This window comes from Podarcis vaucheri (genome assembly GCF_965113315.1).
Source record: "Podarcis vaucheri genome assembly, chromosome: 14".
Classification (NCBI taxonomy): Eukaryota; Metazoa; Chordata; class Lepidosauria; order Squamata; family Lacertidae; genus Podarcis; species Podarcis vaucheri.
Genome location: NC_138752.1, coordinates 45,190,904 through 45,212,446, shown reverse-complemented (window position 1 = coordinate 45,212,446; position 21,543 = coordinate 45,190,904). Strand labels below are relative to the sequence as shown.

General features: G+C 44.6%; 1 protein-coding gene across 4 annotated transcripts in view; it reads left to right on the top strand.

Moving 5' to 3' along the window:
• The window catches only part of EEF2K (eukaryotic elongation factor 2 kinase), a 42,707-nt gene that overhangs the window by 3,202 nt on the left and 17,962 nt on the right, over positions 1-21,543 (top strand). For 2 of the 4 annotated variants that reach the window (XM_082199725.1, XM_082199722.1), the window contains exons 2-7: positions 6,001-6,114; positions 10,952-11,261; positions 12,637-12,687; positions 14,513-14,613; positions 19,685-19,745; positions 21,191-21,228. In XM_082199725.1, the coding sequence (XP_082055851.1) occupies positions 11,016-11,261; positions 12,637-12,687; positions 14,513-14,613; positions 19,685-19,745; positions 21,191-21,228 (497 nt within the window). In that variant the 5' untranslated portion in view covers positions 6,001-6,114; positions 10,952-11,015. The remainder of the gene's footprint in view (positions 1-6,000; positions 6,115-10,951; positions 11,262-12,636; positions 12,688-14,512; positions 14,614-19,684; positions 19,746-21,190; positions 21,229-21,543) is intronic. The other 2 variants (XM_082199723.1, XM_082199724.1) reach the window with 2 other exon arrangements.

Sequence of the window (21,543 nt, the reverse complement as noted above, 5' to 3'; positions counted from 1 at the left end):
CAGGCCTCTCCCCCCACCCCCAGCCTTGAAATTATCCCCAGGCCAAACTCCACATTTTTACCCCCATGTAACGTGTGTCAGTGGATTCTGGTGATGCCCCTTGCTTGTCTGGAGAGAGAATAGGGGAGCTAGCCTGCTGTTAGGCTGGCCAAATCAGGAACACTCCAGACCCTGAGACTTCAGAGTACAAACCTGAGACCTAGGGGTGGCCCTGGCCCCTGGTGATGTCAGAGGAGTAGGGCCTGGAGACAGAGGTTAATTGGGAGAAAGGAGTGGAGGAAGTGCTTGCGCTGCAATTTGCAGCTGACTTTTGGTGGGTTGAAGCTTGCAAGTTGCATCCACAATCTGATAGGTAAAGGTAAAGGGACCCCTGCCCATTAGGTCCAATCGTGATCAACTCTGGGGTTGCAGCACTCATCTCGCTTTATTGGCCGAGGGAGCTGGCGTACAGCTTCTGGGTCATGTGGCCAGCATGACTAAGCCGCTTCTGGCAAACCAGAGCAGCACACGGAAACGCCGTTTACCTTCCCGCTGGAGCAGTACCTATTTATCTACTTGCACTTTAACGTGCTTTCGAACTGCTAGGCGGGCAGGAGCAGGGACCGAGCAATGGGCGCTCACCCCGTCGTGGGGATTCGAACCGCTGACCTTCTGATCAGCAAGTCCTAGGCTCTGTGGTTTAACCCACAGCGCCACCCGCATCCCATACACAATCTGATAGATGGGTAATTAAAGACACTCTGCTGGACCTGGAGATTTAAGCTTTCCACCTGGAGGGGGGCCAGGCAAACCTGGAGACATCAGGTCTGACCTGCAGGTCTGGCAACCCTGCTTACTGTACCAGGGTATTTGTCTGAGGGGCATCACTGTAGGACACCAGAGTGTGTCATTAGTATGGTGTTTGTGTAGTGGAAGAGCATTTTAGAAACTGCGGCATCATAGTCCTGTACATGTTTACTTGAAAATAAGTCTGGCTGAGCTTTCTCCCTGGTGAGTGTGTCCCACTGAACACACTGGGACTTCTCCTGTGAGTAAACATGCTTAAGCTCGCAGTGCAAAAGAGCATTTACAGTAGGACATTGCTGGGTTTTAATGCACCCAGTGTTATGTAATGGAATTAAACATTCTGTAGTAGAACAAAGGCAGGGATGATTCTGATACCCAGGAATAGCCATTTGTATTTTTCCAAAAGTAGGCTTCTGCTCACCGACATAAATGACAACGAGATTGCAGCCTGCTTCCTTTTCTAAGCAGAGAATGTTCCTGGACTGTTTGATTGCAGGTTGTTGATGTAATGTCATGGCAATCAAAGGCACTCAGTCAGCAGGTCTGCTTATTGACAAGCTTGGATATGTTCACATAGTTATGGGGATCTGAACATGGAACAGATGGAGGAAGAGGGTATACTTTTCCTCCCCCCCCCCAAATGGCTGCACAGTACCAACCTCCTGCACGGTTAAATATTATGCAATCGTTGCCGTCCCAACGCACCAAAGTGTTGCAAAAATAAATTAGTAAATAATAATTTAACTCCATATGTAGATATCTGATCATGTCCCACATTACTTGATCAGATTATAGCTTCATGGGGACCGAATTAACATACCTATCTGGGTTTTAATTCAAAGAAAACCATACTGTGGGCTTACTAGTTATGACCTGCATCACATACAAAGATGAATACGAATTTGAATTTTCTGCATGGTTTGTGCAGAGTCTGCATTCAGATGCTGCATAATTCCTTCACTTTCTGGGTGTTACAACCCAAGAAGAGATTGTTGTGTTTCCTAAAGCTCGTTGCACACTGGGTACAAGCCCTAAAGAAGAAGTAAAAATAAATTTCCAAGATGCAGAATGGGTGGGGAATTGTTTCCGACAGTATTTGTTGGAATGCTGTGTAAAATAACTGCTGCTGTTTTTCAACATAAGGTAGCAGGCTCTGGAAACCTCGTGGGACAAAGACAGCGTTCTGACTTACACTGTGAGCGCAGGCAGGAAGAAATGGAAATGACAGCCATAATCATCATTATAATAATTGATTCTGTGGTTTGGGAGAGAAAGCAGTTGTTGTCTCTGCATATTTACTACTGAATAAATTTTGAAAGTAGCATTAAAAGTATACTGTAACGCTGTTTCCCTCCCTGCTAGTAATTCAATCAGTCAGTCAATCTTTATTATTACAAGTAATTATTATTTTGTTGCTATTGTAATGCTGAATTTAGAGCCCTGTTGCACTGTTCAGGGTGCAGATTTCTACACACCTAACCTGGGCACAAGCCCCTGAGTGCACAGGCAGAAGATAGCAGTCTTGCATGCTTTTCTGTACTCTGTTAGATAGGGGTGTTTTACTGCGTTGCATTCCTGCGTTGCTGGGGGTTCGAATAGATGGCTTTTGGGGGTCCCTTGCATTTCTTTAGCACAATTATAGCTTTGCAGCTCTGATCCTGGCAAGTAACAAAATGCACTTTCTAAATTCCATTGAGGCGGCAATCCTAGGCACCTTGGAGTAAGTCCTAGTGGACTCGATACAACTTTTTTTCCTGAGCAGACATGCCTAGGGTTGTCCCGAGCCGCTGGATCTTGTGCCATTCCCAATTCTCAAGATCGCAGGCAACATTTGGAGATTACACAGTGTTTCCAGAGAGTGCTGAGAAACAGTTTTGGACAAGACAGTTCTGGGAACCAATGCTTCTGGTCGGGTGGGGTTTTTTCAATATGTAGGCAAAAGGTGTCATTTTAATGCAGTGATGGTGAAGCCATGGCTATCCAGACATTATTGAACTCCAGATCCCTTCAGTTCTAGCCAGCATGACCAACAGTCATGGATGATGAGCCATGTTGTGTATGTTACATGTTGTATGATAGTCTACCATACATCTGGAAGACCATAGGTTCCCTATGCTGATTCTAAAGAAATGTGGGTTTTGAGTTAGAGGAGAAGCTGCATAAATCCCACTTGCTTTCAGCCTGATCTCTAGATGTGTCTGGGTTTGTTTTTATATATAAAAGAATCATAGAGTTGGAAAGGTACCCCATGCAATACAGGAATCGCAGCTGAGTTTGTTTTGATTGATTGTGTTTATTGTAATTGGTTTTAGGATTTATGCTGTCTTTGTAAGTTGCTTTGAGTCACTTCCATGAGTAAAGCGATGGAGAAAAAGATAGTCTCACCTTTGCTTATTTGGAAGTAGGAATGGGGTAGAATTCAGTTCACACTTACGCATACAGTATTTACAGGCAAAATTGTAACTCTGAAGAGTAAACTATGGAGCCCAGAATGACACCTGCAGAATGGCAAAAGCAGGAAGTGTACAATTTCCAAATATCGCAGCGGGAAACCTATTTGTTGGTCAAGGCCCTCAAGACCTAATTTGGGCTTATCAACTGACAGTCTAGGGGACCTGTCCCAGAACACCTTCCTCAGTTTTGAGATGCAATTTTAAACTTTGGCAGAAAAGTGGTTATATAAATGTAGTCAGTAAATAAATAGGCTGTGTGTACACAACAGGCAGAAACTGATAACGGGAGCAGAAGTCAGCATTCTAAGAATTTCACCTTTTACTATTCAAGTTTCTAGTCCTTATGCTTTTTGAAATTAAGGAAAGGGGCAAAAATGTTGCAAAAAGGAGCGTATTCAATTAGGTTCCATCTCTCATGATCTATATCTCTTGGAGAATTCTCAGAATTTGGGGGAAGCAGAATTTGGATTATCTTATTTTGCGGGACAAGGGAAGCACAGAATATATACATAGCCCATGATGAAATATCAGGTTGACCATCAATAGTAAGAACCTTCTTGGAGCTGCCAAAACAACTCCAGCTTGAGCACAGGGCAAGTTGCCATCCTTTTAGATGAACCTTTTAAATAAAAGGTCTCTGTCCTCTTATTGGCACAAGGTAGTGAGACCGGCCTCATTGCACAGGCTCATTGAGGTCTCGAGCAGCAGAATGACTGGGGGTGGCAGGAAAAGAGTCTGCTCATTTGGCACCTGCACATGGCTGCCTCCTTAAAACAGAGAAAGCACAGGATGTTCTCCTGGAAGCAAACAGCTCTCTGCTCCTGCATGCCAGGAAGATAAGGCCAGGAATTGGATCTGTTTCAGAAGCATGTTCAGTACTGCTGATGGTGCAGCATTAGTGCTCAAGCTTAGAGCAGAAGAGAAGTGCATTTGAATACAGTGGTACCTTGGGTTACAGACGCTTCAGGTTACAGATGCTTCAGGTTACAGACTCCACTAACCCAGAAATCATACCTCGGATTAAGAACTTTGCTTCAGGATGAGAACAAAAAACGCATGGTTGTGGTGCGGTGGCAGCGGGAGGCCCCATTAGCTAAAGTGGTGCTTCAGGTTAAGAACAGTTTCAGTTTAAGAATGGGCCTCCAGAACGAATTAAGTTCTTAACCCGAGGTACCACTGTATTCTCTGCATGAGATTTCCAGTTTTTAATAATAAAAATATTGGTCTCCACAGTTGTTGTTGTTGGTGGTGTGTGTGTGTGGTGTTCTCCAAATCTTGTTTAGTCGTTTAGTCGTGTCCGACTCTTCGTGACCCCATGGACCAGAGCATGCCAGGCACTCCTGTCTTCCACTGCCTCCCACAGCTTGGTCAGACTCATGCTGGTAGCTTCGACAACACTATCCAACCATCTCGTCCTCTGCCATCCCCTTCTCCTTGTGCCCTCCATCTTTCCCAACATCAGGGTATTTTCCAGGGAGTCTTCTCTTCTCATGAGGTGGCCAAAGTCTTGGAGCCTCAGCTTCAGGATCTGTCCTTCCAGGGAGCACTCAGGGCTGATTTCCTTAAGAATGGAGAGGTTTGATCTTCTTGCAGTCCATGGGACTCTCAAGAGTCTCCTCCAGCACCATAATTCAAAAGCATCAATTCTTTGGCGATCAGCCTTCTTTATGATCCAGCTCTCACTTCCATACATCACTACTGGGAAAACCATATCTTTAACTATATGGACCTTTGACTGCAAAAAAACCAACCCCAAGAAAACCGACGCTCTGAAGAATTCTCGCCCTGGTTTTCGTAATCTTTCATCATTCATGTAGTTCTGTGGCTTAGTTTAAGGCCAGAAATCAAACCAAACAAACTTGTTCCTGTGAAAACAAGGAATGCCCAGAAAGTTACTTATAACTTTATTGTTTAGTGGCAGTTACTTATTAGGGAATTCTGGCTCAGGCTTAAGGAGGTGCCATTTATACAATTAGCAATTGCATGGGCGATTTTTTAACAGTAAGCAGGGGAGGCTGATTTGAATCAGGTGGCAGGAAAGGATTAAAACCCCTTTGTGCTCCCCGCCCCTGCCAGGAACCTCCTGGTTAGTATTGGGCCCCGTGCCTGCTACTTATTTTGTAAAATGAAAAAGTAGTTGTGGTGTGAGAGCCAATATGGTGTAGTCATTAGCGTGTTGGACTAGGACCTGGGAGACCAGGGTTCAAGTCTTCCCTCCGTCATGAAGCTCACTGGGTTACCTTGGGCCAGTCACAGACTCTCAGCCTAACCTCCTTCACAGGGTTGTTTGTAAGGATATGCCACCTTGAGCTCTTTGGCAGAAAGGTGGGGCAGAAATGAATAAATACATATAAATCCATCCATGCAATTGCTAATTGTCTTCTCTATGTGTTCAATGCTGGGGTCCTTCATTGGAGCAGGATCAGGCCAGCCATGGAGGTAAACAAGGCAGCTGTCTAGGTGGCTCCACACTTTTAAGAAGTTGGCGGGGGGGGGATACATTGGTGCCATCGGTTGTTTCCTTTAGCGTGATATTTTCTGCTCAGATTGAACAGCCTCATTGAAAGTTGTGCTGCTTTTCCGCAGAGAATCACATATGCACTTCCCTTTCACTGGGAAAATACCACCTCTAATTTTAGCTTGTGTCTTACTTTAGAAGAGGTCAGAGGAGCATTGCACTGTGCCTGACGGTGAGATTTATGGCAGGCCAGCTCTTAGCTGTAGTGGTGGCTAACGGGGCATTTTTCTCCTTTACCTACAGGGTTATTGTTTTTACAACTGCTGGTACTTCTGTGTGGCCTTCTGCCCCACTCCATTCCTGCCACGTGAGGAGGCTTGCGTTCAACTTCTGCTGCCGGAAGTTGATCCACCATAGGTAAGTGCCTTTCCTTCTTACTGACTTTAACTGTAGGGTGAATTCACTGCGTGGATCTTCAGCAAACTAGTCTCCGCCCCTGCGTTTCCACATCTGAGATAAAACAGAAAGGCAGTACCTTGCTTTTGCACCAAGCAACCTGAGAGTCATTGATGATTTGTTATTTAGTGTGGCAGCACCTGCACTTTGGAACTCCCTGAGATCAAGCAAGGTCATTCACTGTGCTCTTTTTAGCGCCTCCTAAAAAAGTTCTTGTAATTCTAATCTGTTTTAGTATTTTAACTTTTGTATGCATTAAAGTATGGTTATGTGTGCAAGAGCATTAAGGTATAAGAACATAAAAATAAGATAATAATTAAGCAGAAGCAGTAAATAATTAAAGAACCAGAAGGGGAAGTTGAGGGAAGTCACAAGGGGGGGGGGGCGGCGCTTCTTTTTTCTTTTATATGATAAATGTTACATTGTGTTGTCTGATTGAATATAAAACTGCAAACATTCATTAAAATTTCATTAAAAAATAAAATAAATTATGGTTGTGGATTTTTCTCCCTGTTATCACATTACCTTTTTGTAAACCAGTTTTAGGTTGTTGTTTTTTTACATCCGAGCACTGTGTAAATGTTACAAAGCAAGTTAGTAAACAGATAGATTAGAAGAATGAATAATTCCGCCTTTCATTTCTAGAAGAAATACCAATTGCTAATCAGAGACACAGTATGGAATCAGTTTCAGGTTGTGTCTTTGTTGTTTGTTCAGATATGTTTCATGTGTAGAGTACTGATGGCCTTCAACAAAATGTGCTTCTGTAGCCAGCCAGCCAGCTATAACCCCCTCCACAATACTCCATTGATTCCATTCCCTTTTCCACCTAGTGTTCCATTCACCACTCAAGACAGTTTTCTGTACCCACTGAGCATTCTCAGCCCTCATTGGACTGTTTGGGGAAGTCACCCTCCTGTTAGATTCCTCCCCTACCTCCCCCCGGCTAATAATTTATTGTACTTCTGAAAATCTTGGGGTTCCCACCTAGGGGTTCTTTTATGTCTATATTTTGGCTGTGCAAATTTTGACACATGCAGCCTGGACATGGGAAATAGAGGGAGTGATTTACCCTCAGACTAGGTTTGATGGGTTTGAAATGTCTTGGATAAACACCCACCAAAGTGCTGGCACTAATTGGACCAGTGGCTCAGCTGGAAAGTGTTGTGGCGAGGTCCCTTCCCAAGAGAGTTGGATTGGGAAATTTCTGGATGCATTGCACAATTTTGCCTTTTGCAAGTAAGCGTTTAAGCTCCACCCGCCCACCCCAAATCTTCCCCTACATTTTTACAAATGAGTCCTGCTCAGAAAGAAAGATGATGAGATGTATTATTTACCAGGCGCCATACAGAAGGTAGAATTACATCACCCTGCCCTCAGGCTTGCAATCTCATAAAAGGAGAGTGAAATAAAGGAATGGAACCGGAGGGGGAGGAAAGCAGATCAAAATTTAGCTGGAAAATAGGCTAAGGGAAGTCTCGTGTTTTTAAACGATGGAAGCACGCCTCTACGGTATATGTGGAATTCATCTAAGACACAACTATAGCCATAGAGAAGGGCTGTGGCTCAGCCGTGGGTCATCTGCTTTTGTACGCAGGAAGTCCCAGGTATGTCCAGTTAAGGGGCTGGGAGAGGATCCTTCCTGATGCCCTGGAAAGCCACTACCAGATGGTGTGTAGAGCATGGGTAGGCAAACTAAGACCCAGGGGCCGGATCTGGCCGAATCGCCTTCTAAATCCAGCCTGCGGACGGTCCGGGAATCGCCGTGTTTTTACATGAGTAGAATGTGTGCTCTTATTTAAAATGCATCTCTGGGTTATTTGTGGGGCCTGCCTGGTGTTTTTACAGGTAAGCAGCCACCGGGGCTCATCCGGTGCTGTGGAGAAGGGAGGGGAGAGTCGGTTGAGGGGGTGGCTTATAGTCCGGCCCCCCACAAGGTCTGAGGGACAGTGGATCAGCCGTCTGCTGAAAAAGTGTGCTGACCCCTGCTTTAGGGGAAGCTGTGACAGTTTAAAGTCGCATAACACTGCTTTAAATTAATAATGTGGATATGGCCAGGGTGCTTTCTCAAGCCAGGAGGTAGGAGACAAATTCCATGCATACGGCCTGCATCATCTCTGGTTGGTGGGTGAGGCAAGGCATGTCTTCTCCATTGCTGAGAAGACCTCTGCTTCAGCCCTCTCTGCCTCCCAGGAAGGTGAACTGCTACCCCACCTGGGAATACAGGCCTCAACAAGAAGACACTTCATATTTATCCAGGATCTGGGATATTTCTCCCAGGTTAGGATGGAGCGCCACAAGCCTGAGCTTGCAGGTAACTTCACCTGTTCTCCCCCACATCATGAATGAAGAAACTGCAGCAAAGAGAAACGAGAGATCTCCGTTGGCTCAGGAATTGCACTCTGCGATAAAAGCAACATTCAAACCGTCTCATCGTTTTATTAACCACCACGGGAACCGCCCAAATCTTTAAAGGAACTCCACAAACAGAATGTAGCTGTTTTCACACACTAGGCTGATTTCATAAACTCCTTTCCTCAGCGTAATTTTTAAAAGGCATATATTGGCGTGCGAACCTCTCCCGGCCCAAAGGCTGCCTTGCCTCATTAATTTCAATGGGTCTACTCGGAGAGGAACTTAGCTGGATGCAACTCAGTGGGGTGTGAAACACGGCATCATTTTTCTTCCAATTAATGCTAACCTGGTATACCTAGAACAGGGCAGCCTAACTTTCCATACCACGTGGGTCACAAGAATACTTTGACATGGAACCCACGGGCCGCACACTGCCTTGGGGGTGAGCAAGGCCAAAATTGGACATTTTCCCCCTCCCCGAGTCCTCATGCTACCATCCCAGGGCTGGTTAAGTGAGGGAGCGGTCTTTGGGAAGAGCCCTCCCGTCTCCTTCCCAAAGCCCAGCACCTTGTTTACCTGGCTTTGGGAAGGCAGCATGAGGGCTACGGGTGGGGGCAATCAAATGTTGCCGAAGGCCACCCAAAAAAGATATTGAGGGCCATATGTGGCCCTCAGGCTATGTGTTGGACTGCCCTGGTCTAGAGCATCAGCTAGTACAGAGAGTGTGCAGAGCTACAGATAGACACATAGGAAGCTGCCTCCTACAAAGTCAGGCCATTGGTCTATCCAGCTCAGTATTGTCTAGACTCTACCAGGAGTCAGCAAACTTTTTCAGCAGGGGGCCGGTCCATAAGCCACCCCCTCAACCGACTCTCCCCACCCTTCTTCACAGCACCGGACGAGCCCCGGTAGCTGCTTACCTGTGTCTTGCGAGCGACGGGCTGGTATGGCAGGGGCGGGACGATGAGCGTCGCACGAAAGGGCTCCAGAGAGGGGCTGCTTAAAATGGCGGCCGCTTGAGCGCTGTTGCTGCTGGCACCAACAAGGCCCAGCCCCCTTCCTCCTCTAGGCAGGGCAGGGAGAAGCCAGGAGGAGGGAGGGAGGAGGCGGCGGCGCCAAGGGAGGGAGAAGGGAAAAACGCAGGCACTGGCGATTCCTGCGGCGATTCCCAGACCATCTGTGGGCCAGATTCAGAAGGCAATTGGGCCTGATCTGGCCCGTGGACCTTAGTTTGCCGACCCGTGCCCTAAAGAATCCTTGGAGCAGGGTGCTGAGAGTTGTCCCCTTTCAGAGCTGCAGTTCCCAGGGTTCCCTGCAAAGAGGGATTGATTCTTAAATCACTCTGGGAATTGGTGCCTTGGGAGGGGAATAGGATATGGTTACCAGACGTCCCCGTTTCCCAGAGACAGTCTCCAGATTTACAAATCAGTCCTCATACAAAATCCATTGAAGTTGCAAAGTGTCCCCGGATTCATTGGAAAAAAATCTGGTAGCCTTAGAATAGGAGTCTCATAAGAACTCTCAGCATCCTGTTTGGCCTTCAGGGCCATTTTCACCAAACCGCAGCCACTCGCCCCCACACCTGACGCCATATGGGAGGTCAGGTATGGGGCAGTTACTGCTGTGGCTTCAAAGGAGCAATAGGGAGCTTGACGTGAGCTCCTGGTGGTTCATTTCCTGGAGGAAGGCATGTTCCCACAGTGCCTGACACTGGGATGGGAATTGGTGTCCGTTGAAACCACTGCTAAAATGGAGATACGTAGAACATTGTGTGTTTTAATTGGTTGTTAGTTTATAATTGATTTTAATTAAATGTCTTAAATAGCTGTTTCTAATTTATTTATTTATTTAAGTTCTTACATTACATCATCAGACATTGTCATATTACATCACAAAACTTATTATACTGTAATTTTCAACCTGTATGTATACTTTATATACATAAAGAAAAAAACTAAAAAGCTATTCCAAACTTTCTCTGAAATTATATATATACCAACACTTTGGACTTCCTGTCTATCCCGTTGTATATTCCTTTTTTTTAAAAAACAAATGAATGTACTCTTATTATTGTATATTTCTTTACACTTTATCTAATACATTCCTATATCAATATGTACCCTTGGTCTCGTTTCTCAACTCAGTCTCTCTCCAACGTCAATCAAATGCTTGGATAGATAGTGAACCATTACTGTATTTTTCAACATATATCTTATATCTATCCGACTGTTTCTAACTTTTTACTGATGATTTTGTTTTATTCTTTTTTTTTTTTGCAAACCGCTTTCAGGTTTATTCAGGGTTTGTTTTGTTTTTACAACCAAGCGGCATGTAACTTTTATTAAATGAACAAATGTAAAGCCTAAAGATTCCTACATACTGACCCATTCCCCCCCCCCCCCGGTTAATTCAGATATTGATCTCCCGCCTTTCTTTTCTTTAGGTTCCTTCATTTGTAATACTGGCTACTTCAACCCCCACACGAGCAAAGCCACTCTCCCACCAGTATGGCGGAAGAAGACCTTATCTTTCACATGGAATGCTTCGATAACAGCAAGCCAGCGAAAGCAGTCTCTGGGAATTACCACGACACCGATAGTGAGGATGAAGATAATTACTATATCTGCCCAATAACAGATGACCCTGTTGCAAACAAGGCAGCTGGTGACAAAGTCAGCAACTATTACACCAACTTGATGAAAAATGAGCTGTATTCATCCAGCGCTTCTCCTAGGAGTTCTTTTGACATCAAGGTTAGTCCACACCAGTCTCTCTCTTTCCTGGCTTTTCCTGGGCTGGCATGAGGTCAAAACTTTCTTCCCCTGCTTTGTTTCTTGTAACTAACTATTGTGATGTACAACTTGCGTGCGTTTTACCCAGACCTGTAGCTGCTCTCACGACAATGGCCCACCCCTTTAGACCAATTTGCAGTTTACTCATTTCCTGTGCGTAGACCGAAGTGTGAAGCCGTAAACATTTGGCACAGAGCTGGCTTGTGTGTTTGTAAATACGCAGAAGACACAAGTTGTAGAGCTGCAAATGATCATGGCCACAAATGTTGGGAAAGTCTGTTAAATAACCCAGACAGAGTCCAAAGAGAAAATAAATCCTGGTAATACTTTGCTGAGGAAACTGAACGGAAGGCAATGTATAATTTGAAGAGAAAGGAACAGACATGTCTTTCTCTATCTCCAGGCCTTGTACATAACAGGGAGGCGTCCAAGCAAGCATACAAAGGAAAACTCCCTCAGAACTACACAGCTTATCAAGGCTGTGTGCCACCTCAGCAAAACATCATTCCGCCTGAACTGCAGCCCTTGTTGAGCTGCCTTTGGTCCTAAGGCCTCCATCATTATAATAATTATTGGCAACTCTCCATTTTCAATTATAATTACTTTCTGTGATAGCAATGTATTACGTACTCTTCAGCCATTGCTCTCTGTGTGGGATGCGAGACAACAAAAAGCTACAAGATTCACAATAAATAAAAGCATAACTAGTTGCAGCAAGCTGTTTCATAAAAGCAGCATAAACGAAAGGTAGAGCCAAAAGGTATTGGCAGGTAAAATGGGTTTTCACCTGGTGCACCTGGCAGAACTCTCTGGGAAGGTGTTTTCCCAACTAGGGTGCCATAGCTGAAAAGGCCCTGCCATCTCTCTTCCTTCTGATATCAAAGGGACATGGACAAATTTAGTGTGTTTACCTCTGAATGACACCGCTCTGTGTGCAGCAAACATAATTGCCATGTGACTCATTTGAAAACTCTGGCCCTTGCCGTTAGCTTCCATATATGGGATGTTGTCACTGATGTTTCTTAAGAAGTATCAGAAGTTAGATGTCTGTCAGTGGAAGGCTGTTGGGAAGCAGAGGAGAGGAACACCAGTTGAAAGAGAAGTGAGCAGGACTGTATTCTAGATGATCATAGAATTGTAGAGTTGGAATGGATTCCAAAGGTCATCTGGTCACAATCCCCTGCAGTGCAGGAAAGCGTAGAAAAACTGGCTTTCAAAAACTTTCACCAAGCACAGTGGATGTGTTGATTGTCTTGAAAAGTGACTTTCATTTAAATGCTATTTTGCTCTGTTCTACATGTCTTCTGCTTAATTGTTTCTCATGTATGTCCTTTAGAATGGCACTCAGCAGCATTCTAAGCATGGCTCTGCCGTTGACCATAGCCGGGTAGGTCAAAAATGAATGCGGCAACATTTTAAAATAAATTTCTTGTTTGAGGTGGGCAAGTGGTTTAAAACCCAGATCCCACCATTTCCGGAAAAATCATATGCAGTTTTGTGCACACTTCTCTTAATAAACACAGTTTTGTATGCAGTTTCCCCTCACATAAGCATTTTCACTAATACGCACATTTTGTGCACAGGATTGGGCTGAGTGTCTTGGAGAATGAAACAGCCATTTGTCTGGAGTTGTAATATTCATCTGCATCCTTTACATACTAACATGCCTTTTGCTTCATGTGGTGAGCTGGGATTTTTGGTTCATTTTCAAGCGGCTTTTGCTTCTCAGTTTGATTATATGTAGCTTGTTTTGTGTGTCCCCCCCTTACTTTTTCCTCAAGAGCATGTTTGAGTTCGACTGTATCACTGGGACATTAAAAAATACCGTATTTCTCGCACCGTAGGACACACCGGACAATAGGACGCACTTTGTTTTAGAGGGGGGAGAACAAGAAATAAAAATCCCCCTCTCTGCCCAGCGCCCCTTCAGTGAAGCGGCAGGAGGCGCTGCACAGAGAGGGGGAGAACTTTCCCCCTCTTGTTTTCCTGCTCTAAAACAAGGTGCCGTTTAAGGTGCGTTCAGGCTAGAAGCACTGACCCCTCTCGCTCTCCAGGCTTCCTTTCGACCTGCTCTTTGGGGCGGGGGAAGCCCACCACCAGCCCCAAAGAGCAGGTCAGGGAGCAGCGGAAAAGCGCAGCGGAGAGGCTCCTGCCATAGCCGCACGTCACCTCTCCATCAGGGAGAGGTTTGCGGGGCTATGGCTTCTTTAGCCCCGTGCGCACTCTCCCGGCTGCAGAGGTGACGCGGGGCTGTAGAGGCTCCTGCTATAGCCGCACGTCACCTCTCCAGCCGGGAGAGGGTCGCGGGAGGCTGCTTTAGCCCCCCGCGCGCGCTCTCCCGGCTGGAGAGGTGACACGGGGCTGTAGATGTTCCTGCCATAGCCGCACGTCACCTCTCCAGCCGGGAGAGGGTCACGGGGCTATGGCGTCTTCGCTCCATAGGACACACACACATTTCCCCTTCATTTTTGAAGGGGAAAAAGTGTGTCCTATAGAGCGAAAAATACGGTAAGAAGAGGAATGCATGAGCAGATCCAAAGAAACAATACGTCTGGCTGAGATTAGCGGTCAAGGGGCTCCCACCAGCTGAGACAGGGACGTACTCCCAAAATATTTTGTTGTAAAAGAAAATAACTCTGCTTTAAAAGAAAAACACGAGTTCAGTCTTGGCTCTCGTGTTGATTATCATTTGTTGAGCAAATTAAGTTAATTTGGATAGGCAGAAAATATTAAAAATACATTTAAGGAACCACACAAAGAGGGGGAAGGAAGTCAAGTTTTGAAATGTTGAAAGGACTGTAAAATTATTGAAATTTATAAAATTGAAAATCATAAATAAAATATGTTTTTTTAAAAGAAAATTTTAAAAGCAAAATGTATCCAGCGGAGGGCCGGTGGCGTGAACCAGTAAATCCTTACACATATTTACCTCCCCACTCCTTGATGAGATCATATATATATATATATATATATATATATATATATATATATATGATGTCAGTGTAGTGCAGGCAGGTGTGGTTTTTCCAAAACAGGTCCAAATGTAGAGGCAGGCCCACAAGACTTTTGTCCACAGACAAATATCCTTTATCCTGCACCGTTTTCGGGCTCTCTCTGTGTGCTTCCCTTTGCAAGACTGAGGTCCAAAAGTACGATGCGAAATCAGTGATTGTGCATTATCTCTGATGGCCTTTTGTGAATAACTTCTGCAGCAAGCCTGGAAGCACGCCATTGAGAAAGCCAAGCACATGCCTGACCCATGGGCAGAATTTCATCTGGAGGACATTGAAACGGAAAACGCAACACGTTACAGGTGTGTAGGCACTTCTGCTTCTAGTACTGATGTTCCATATGTGTCCCTCTGGGCTTAGGTGAGGGGCAGGGGCACATCCACCAATGGTGGCACAGATTTCATACAAGATCTTGCCTATTTTGGGTGAGATCTTGCCCCAGATCCCATGAGATTTATTTTTATTTTTTTGCTCTACAAAATTTTGTGCAATTTCGGGCAAGATCTCGCCCCAGACGGGCACAATGTTGCCCGAAATTGGTGCCGATTTGCAGCATCACTTCTCTGCTGTTGGCAGAGGTCGCAGGCCAGGCGGGAGACCTGCAAGCGGGCAGCCTGAGGCAGTGACTTCATCCTGCCCAACGTCTGAGCCGGCACTGGCAGGGCAGGGCAGGGCTATGTGTCAAAGGGGTTTGTTTCTTTTTCAAAATAGTCCATCTTGAAGCAGAGGCAAATATTAATCTCTCTCTCTCCCCCTGAACATGGACTTTTTAGTGGCACCCTAGGAGGAAAAATATGTGATCAGGAAGATGTTAAGAGGCTTGCTGCTGATTGATGTGCAAATAGGTTAAACAAAATGGGCAATAACCACATTACTTCTTTTAATTAGTTGTTGTATTTATGGCTCTTGCCTGTATGCCCTGATAGGTTCTTGCTTGCGGGTGTTCTGTTTTATTTCACCTGTTATTATTAACTTCCATTGCAGGTTTTTAAAATAAATACCAACCAACAATTTAGGTAACCTTTATCTGAACCGGAGTTAAGCTGGTAATCCAGAGTCCGTGTGGCTTGTCCATTACTGCCCTCTGCCTCGCCCCTTGTAAACATGTCTTGCACGTATCCTGATTTTTGATTCTCCAAATCTTATCTTTTTCTTCTTTGTCCCAAGCTACAATTGAGCTCATTGGCGTTGTCTTAGGAATTAAAGCTTCATAAGGAAGAAAGCTTCCAACATGCTTTTATGCAAAGCTATAAATAGTTGGGCCTCTTAGTAACGCGCTGTGCCGTTCTTAAAATAGTGTTTGCTTTCTCTCGGGTGTGCGTGCTCCTCTGCTACGCACAGCCAGAATGTAAACCTTTAAAAAAGGACCGGTGCAGGCGTGCGCAGAGCAGAACTGACCTCTGACTTGTGAGCGTTCCTGCTGGGCAGACAAGCTCATCAGAACATGCTGTACATAATGCACATCTGAAGTGTGCATTCGCTGGGTGTGAAATGAGTGCAACTAAGCATGTTATGGCAGGATTACATGAGGAAAGGTGGAGCAAAACTGTCAGAAATAGATCGTTGCTCAACACAGTTCAATTATTATAGCTCTCTTTTCCTATTAAAAAGATCTTGAATCGCAGTCTCTGCAGAAAAAGACAGATAATATTTGAAATACATTGGCTGATAAATTGTCTCCTGTGCGACTTTTAAGGAAAGTGTCAGGCACACCCTTCTTCCCAAATCAAGGCAGTCCTTTGCTTAATCTGAAACCCTCTTTCCATTATAAACAAAAACCTCAGGAAAACCAGTCATGGAGCTATATGGAAATCGGTAATTCCTCCATAAAATATTATGACAACATGAAAACACTTTTGTTTCGACAAGGTTTTCCAGCTGGATGAAAAAGTATCCACCTTAGGTGTTTATTCTGAATTGTTTTTCAAACTTCCATTGTTTCATACTGTATTTTAAACTACTTTATGTTACAGCCCTCAATGCCACCTCCCCTGCTGCCACTAAATGCTGTCCCAAGATTTTCCCCAAACCTTGGATCAGATTTGGGAATGGGGGCAAGGGCTGTGGAAGGAAGGGGGAATAATAGAAAATTGCCTCCTAGTGCCCCTTCATGGAGGCCTCCACAGGATCAAGGAGCTTCTATGAATGGTTGCAATTTGGGGGGGGGGGATGGCTAAAATGTTTTGATTTGAAAGACAGTTAAATTGATCTTTTAATCGACGGTACCTGATGGGTGCTTATTTTTATATGTTTTATTACAAATATTGTGCATGTGTGTTTTAGATTCTATTTTCCCTCTCTGGTATTTGGGGGGGGGGTTGTTCTTGGGTTGTTCTTGCTTTTATTTTGATTATATATTTTGTGTTTTTATATTGTGATTTTATCCTGTGAACCTCCACGAGACCTGTGGGCATGGGGCGGTATATAAATGTTAATAATAATAAATTTGTGGTATGAGACTCACATGAAAGGCAATTCACAAGATAATGACACAGACCAGTTCTTCCAGTTTCACATGAGCTTCATGCGTGTTGCATACCATGTAGTGATAAACAACATGTGAATCCACATGTACAGAATTGCACATAAGCCAGATTGTGGCTGCCTCCACACCATACAGTTAAAAGCTAATTTAAAGCGCGTGCACACACACACATCCTTGAAACTATAGTTTTCACCCTTCACAGAGCTACAATTCTCAGCTCCTTTAACAAACCAGTTTTTCCAGGATTCTTAAGGGGGTGGGAATGTGCTCACAGAGGCCTGGTCTCAGCACGGCTGATGGTGTTTGCTGTGCTGATCCTTTAAAGGAAAAAATAATCCACATTCTTGTACTTACAAGGGGAAGTAGAAACTATTTCAAGTATTGTGTAGTGTGCGCTCCCAAACCCTTATGCACAGTCACATGTGGCTCTGCAGAAATTTTAAGGACAGAAAGAGACAGCATTTCTCCCTAGCTGGTGCCAAAGATATGCAGATGATGGCTATCTGTCTCTGGCAACTTGCTGTTTCTGCTGAACGTGAAGCGACCAGTTCACGATAAAAGAAAACCGGCAGTGAAAACAATCACACAACTAAAGCAAGGATGTTGTTCTCCCCTTCATGGTTGGAGGGAGGTGGGGGGGGGGAGGGAACTCCTAAAACCTTTGTTTCTTGTTCAACCAAACAGTGATTAAGGGTATTGAAACTGGGCAGTGGTTTGTATAGCCAAATATTGTTTTCTCTCTCAGCTTCCATCCATTGAATTTTATTTCACTGAGAGGAAAACAGAATTGCATTCTTCCCTTCAGAGTTGTTGTTATATATATTTAGTAGCTGATTTGCTCGCAAAAATGAGTCAAATTGATTTACAAACACAACAGGAATACTAAAACCAATTATGATAAACAGAATCAACAAAAATCTAACAAACATGTCTATTTGTTTTATCCTGTTCCAACCAAAGAGGCCACAAATACTTACAAATGCCTCAAACGAGGGGGTGGAAACCTGGGTAAAACTCCTCTCCCCCCCCCCGGCTCCTAAAACTAGCTAAAGAGTGTTCCAGGCAAGCCTGGGGGGGGCATTTCACAAGCAGGGAGCCACCACCGAAAAGCCCCTTCTTGTGTTGCCATAAATCTCCTTTGAAGGGGGAACAATGGAGAAGGGCCTCAAATGATGATCACAAATATTTTTCTGTCAAATTAAAAAAACTGATGTTTTTCATTTTTAATGTTGTGTTATGTGTGTGTTTAAATTGCTTGATGTTGTTTCTGTGAGGCTCCTTGAAAGGGCTTGTTTTTTGTCTTGAAATAATAGCGTAAGTGTATCGAAATAAACAAACAAACAGCGAACGATTCGTTATTACTTCTACTTTGACCCCTACCTCCAGAAGGTTATCTTCCAAAGTGTATATGTATATATAACTCCCTTGGGTGAGGTACACAGATAGTATCCCAATAGGCCAAACGACTTGGTAGGAAGTGAAATAGCAGTTTTGCTAGGCAGCCTGCCAAGGAAAAATTGCTACTCCTGCCCTTAAAACAGTGGCATGTGGCTGTACCTAAGGGCATGTCTGAATTATTTGCCCCTTGTATACTTAGTCCCATTTCCATTTGTCCCTCTTTGTTTCTGTACTGCTCTTGCTTATTCACACTAGCAGGCCAGCCGCCAGCAGACAACACTCTCAGGGAATTGCTAGGACTCCAGCCTCTAGGCTAACCCACGACTGACTCATGTCTTTAGCATTCTTTTCTCTCTCCCAGACCTTCCAGCCAGCTTTGTTTGGGAGAGTTGAGACAAGAGCAGGGACATTTCTCTTCCACTCTCTGTGGGTTTCCCAAGAAGTGTCTGGTTGGACACTGTAGAAAGTAGGATACCGGATTCTGTCAGCCATCAATCGGACCCATGAGGGCTCTTCTTGTGTTCTTAATTTTTGTAGACTACTGTAATTCGCTCTACGTGGGGCTGCCCTTGAAACTGTCCCACAAACTCCAGCGGGTGCAGAATGCTGCAGCGAGGCTCCTCATGGGGTCCCTGCCATGGGTGCATATTCACCCAGTGCTTTACCAGTTGCACTGGCTCCCGGTGGAGTATAGGGTCATGTTCAAGGTGCTGGTCTTGACCTTTAAAGCCTTTTGTGGCTTAGGGCCCTCGTATCTATGGAACCGCCTATCCTGGTATGCCCCACAGAGGACCTTAAGGTCCATGAATAACCATAGTTTAGAGGTCCTGGGTCCTAAGGAAGTCAGACTATCCTCCACCAGGGCCAGGGCCTTTTCAGTGATGGCTCCGACCTGGTGGAATGCTCAGTCCCCTGAGACTAGGGCCCTTCAGGATTTAACCTCCTTCCGTCAGGCCTGTAAGACAGAGCTATTCCGCCTGGCCTTTAATTTGAATTCAGCCTGATCTTTTATTTCCCTTCTCTTCCCTCCCCCTCCTCTTTTATGAAGATCACCCACTCTGAGACCCCACAGCTAAGTCTCCACTGACCTCCTCGCTGGCCCAAGTAGGACCAATTCAGCCAGCTAGCCCTGGGGATTATCAAATTGATTTTTGAATTTTGAATTTTATTGTTATTCATGTTTTTATACCCTATTTTATGCTGCTTTTGTAATTAAGTGTTTTAAAGTGTTTTAAATTTGTTGTTAGCCACTCTGAGCCCAGTTTTTGAACTGGGAAGGGCGGGGTATAAATAAAAATTTATTATTATTATTAATAATTTCCCACAATGCCCCTGATGTGGCATCACACTGGGGCACTGTGGGAAATTCAAAAGCGAAAAGCAGACCTTCTCCATTTAAAGCCTGGCAGTGTGGTTAAAACAAATAATAGTTTCTTTTTCTTCCTTGGTGATTTTTAACTATCAGACCCATGTTGTTTCTTACTTGGCAGATACAATGCTGTTACTGGAGAGTGGGTCGAGGATGAGGTTCTGATCAAAATGGCTTCACAGGTGAGAACTTTGCGAATTCTTGGCTTCCGGTCCCACCCGGCGGGGGATTGTCGGCGAGTTTATTTATGGCATTTTAAAAGTCCCGCTCTTCTTCCAGGATGCATATTAGCCCCCCTGCTTTATCCTCAAAACAGCCCTGCAAGGTTAGATTGGGCGAAGAGTTAGTGATTGGCCCAAGGTTACCTGGTGAGCATTACGTCTGAGTGAAGACACATGGCTGAGTCTCCCCTACTCCTTTTCTAGCCATTTAACCTCCACAGTGTTGTGTAATGGTTAGAGTGTTGGACTAGGATCAGGGAGACCCAAGTTCGAATTCCCTCTTGGCCATACGGAGCTTGGGCCAGGCACTATCTCTTAGCCTAAGCTACCTCCCAGGGTTGTGAGGATAACATGGGAAGCAAGAGAAATGTGTATACCGCTTTGAGCTCCTTGGAGGAAAAGTGTGGAATAAATCCAATAAATAAATAAATAAATGGGAGTTTGTACTGAGCCTGTTGTTGCTTCAGACTGCCCCATTCTGAAAATACTTTCCCACAGAAAACATTTATATTCAACAGGGAGTTTGCCCCTTTTTGGCCGGGGAGGGCAGTAGTTTCCTGTCTCTCACCTGCCAAGTCTATTTCAGAGTCTCAGTACTGAATCTGCACATTACCTGTTTTGACTGGGATGCTGAACCCTTCCCACACCGGCTAATTTTCTCAAGCAAATAAATGCCTTCCCATGATTTTTCCTCTCGGATCACCTTCCCATCTCAGAGCCCAGTTAAGGGTGAAAGTGAATTAATCACATCTGGGAATTAATAGCATCTTGAAGGGGAAACTTGCTGAGAAGAATTGGATGGGGGACACTCCTTGCTTCCTTCCCACCAATTCTAGCCTGCAGCTCAACCTCCAAAGCAATTATAAAGCTTCTGTTTGTGAGCTACGATAAAAAATAAGTGTACCCCTTCTAGGGCTTAACTCACACTTAAGATAAAAGGCGCTGTCTACATATTACAGAATGCTATGAAAAGAGGCCATTAACTCCCACTTTAGCTTTTTCTTACCCTCCCAGTAAATTTAAAATACAGTAAAGTAACCTAGTTCAGGGGTTGGTTTTTTTTGCTTGATGAGCGTGTTTTCACAGCGTTTGATTTTTATATTGCTCTTTCATTATGGGCTGGGCTGTTCTTTACTGTTGCAAATGGCCGCTCTGAGTAATAGGAGTGCATTAGAGGGCAGGAATCAGGATATAAATATTTGAATACACATGTAAGGAAAACATGGACTTGGAGAGCGTATTTCCAGTACGGATGCTTTAGCTGTTGTGACAGTTCTCTGCATTCTCAAAAGGATGCCTGCAGCTCATAGGATTTTCTTTCCGTTACTGGGAGTACAGGCAGAATTTTTCAAATACAAATAACCTTTGGATGAGTAACGATTGATCATATTTATATTGATTTTCAGCCTTTTGGCCGTGGAGCAATGCGGGAATGCTTCAGAACGTAAGTGTATCTCTGCTTATAAATATTCTTGGGCTGTATTTTGCAGGATGGGAGATTGAGCCTAAAAGCCATGAAAAGAAAACAATCAGGGCCAGAGAGAGAGAGAGAGAGAGAGAGAGAGATGTGGGGCCACATTTGGCCCTAGATCTGAGATTCCGCATTCTTGCCCCACAGGCTATGGGGTGAGAACCCAAAAAATATAATAATGTCACCATATTGCAGAAATTATCCTGGCTCCCATGCTATCATGTTTTCAAAGAGCATTAAGTTCAATTTTTTCCCCCCTATTCCTTGTTCTCTCTTGGTCTTTGGTCT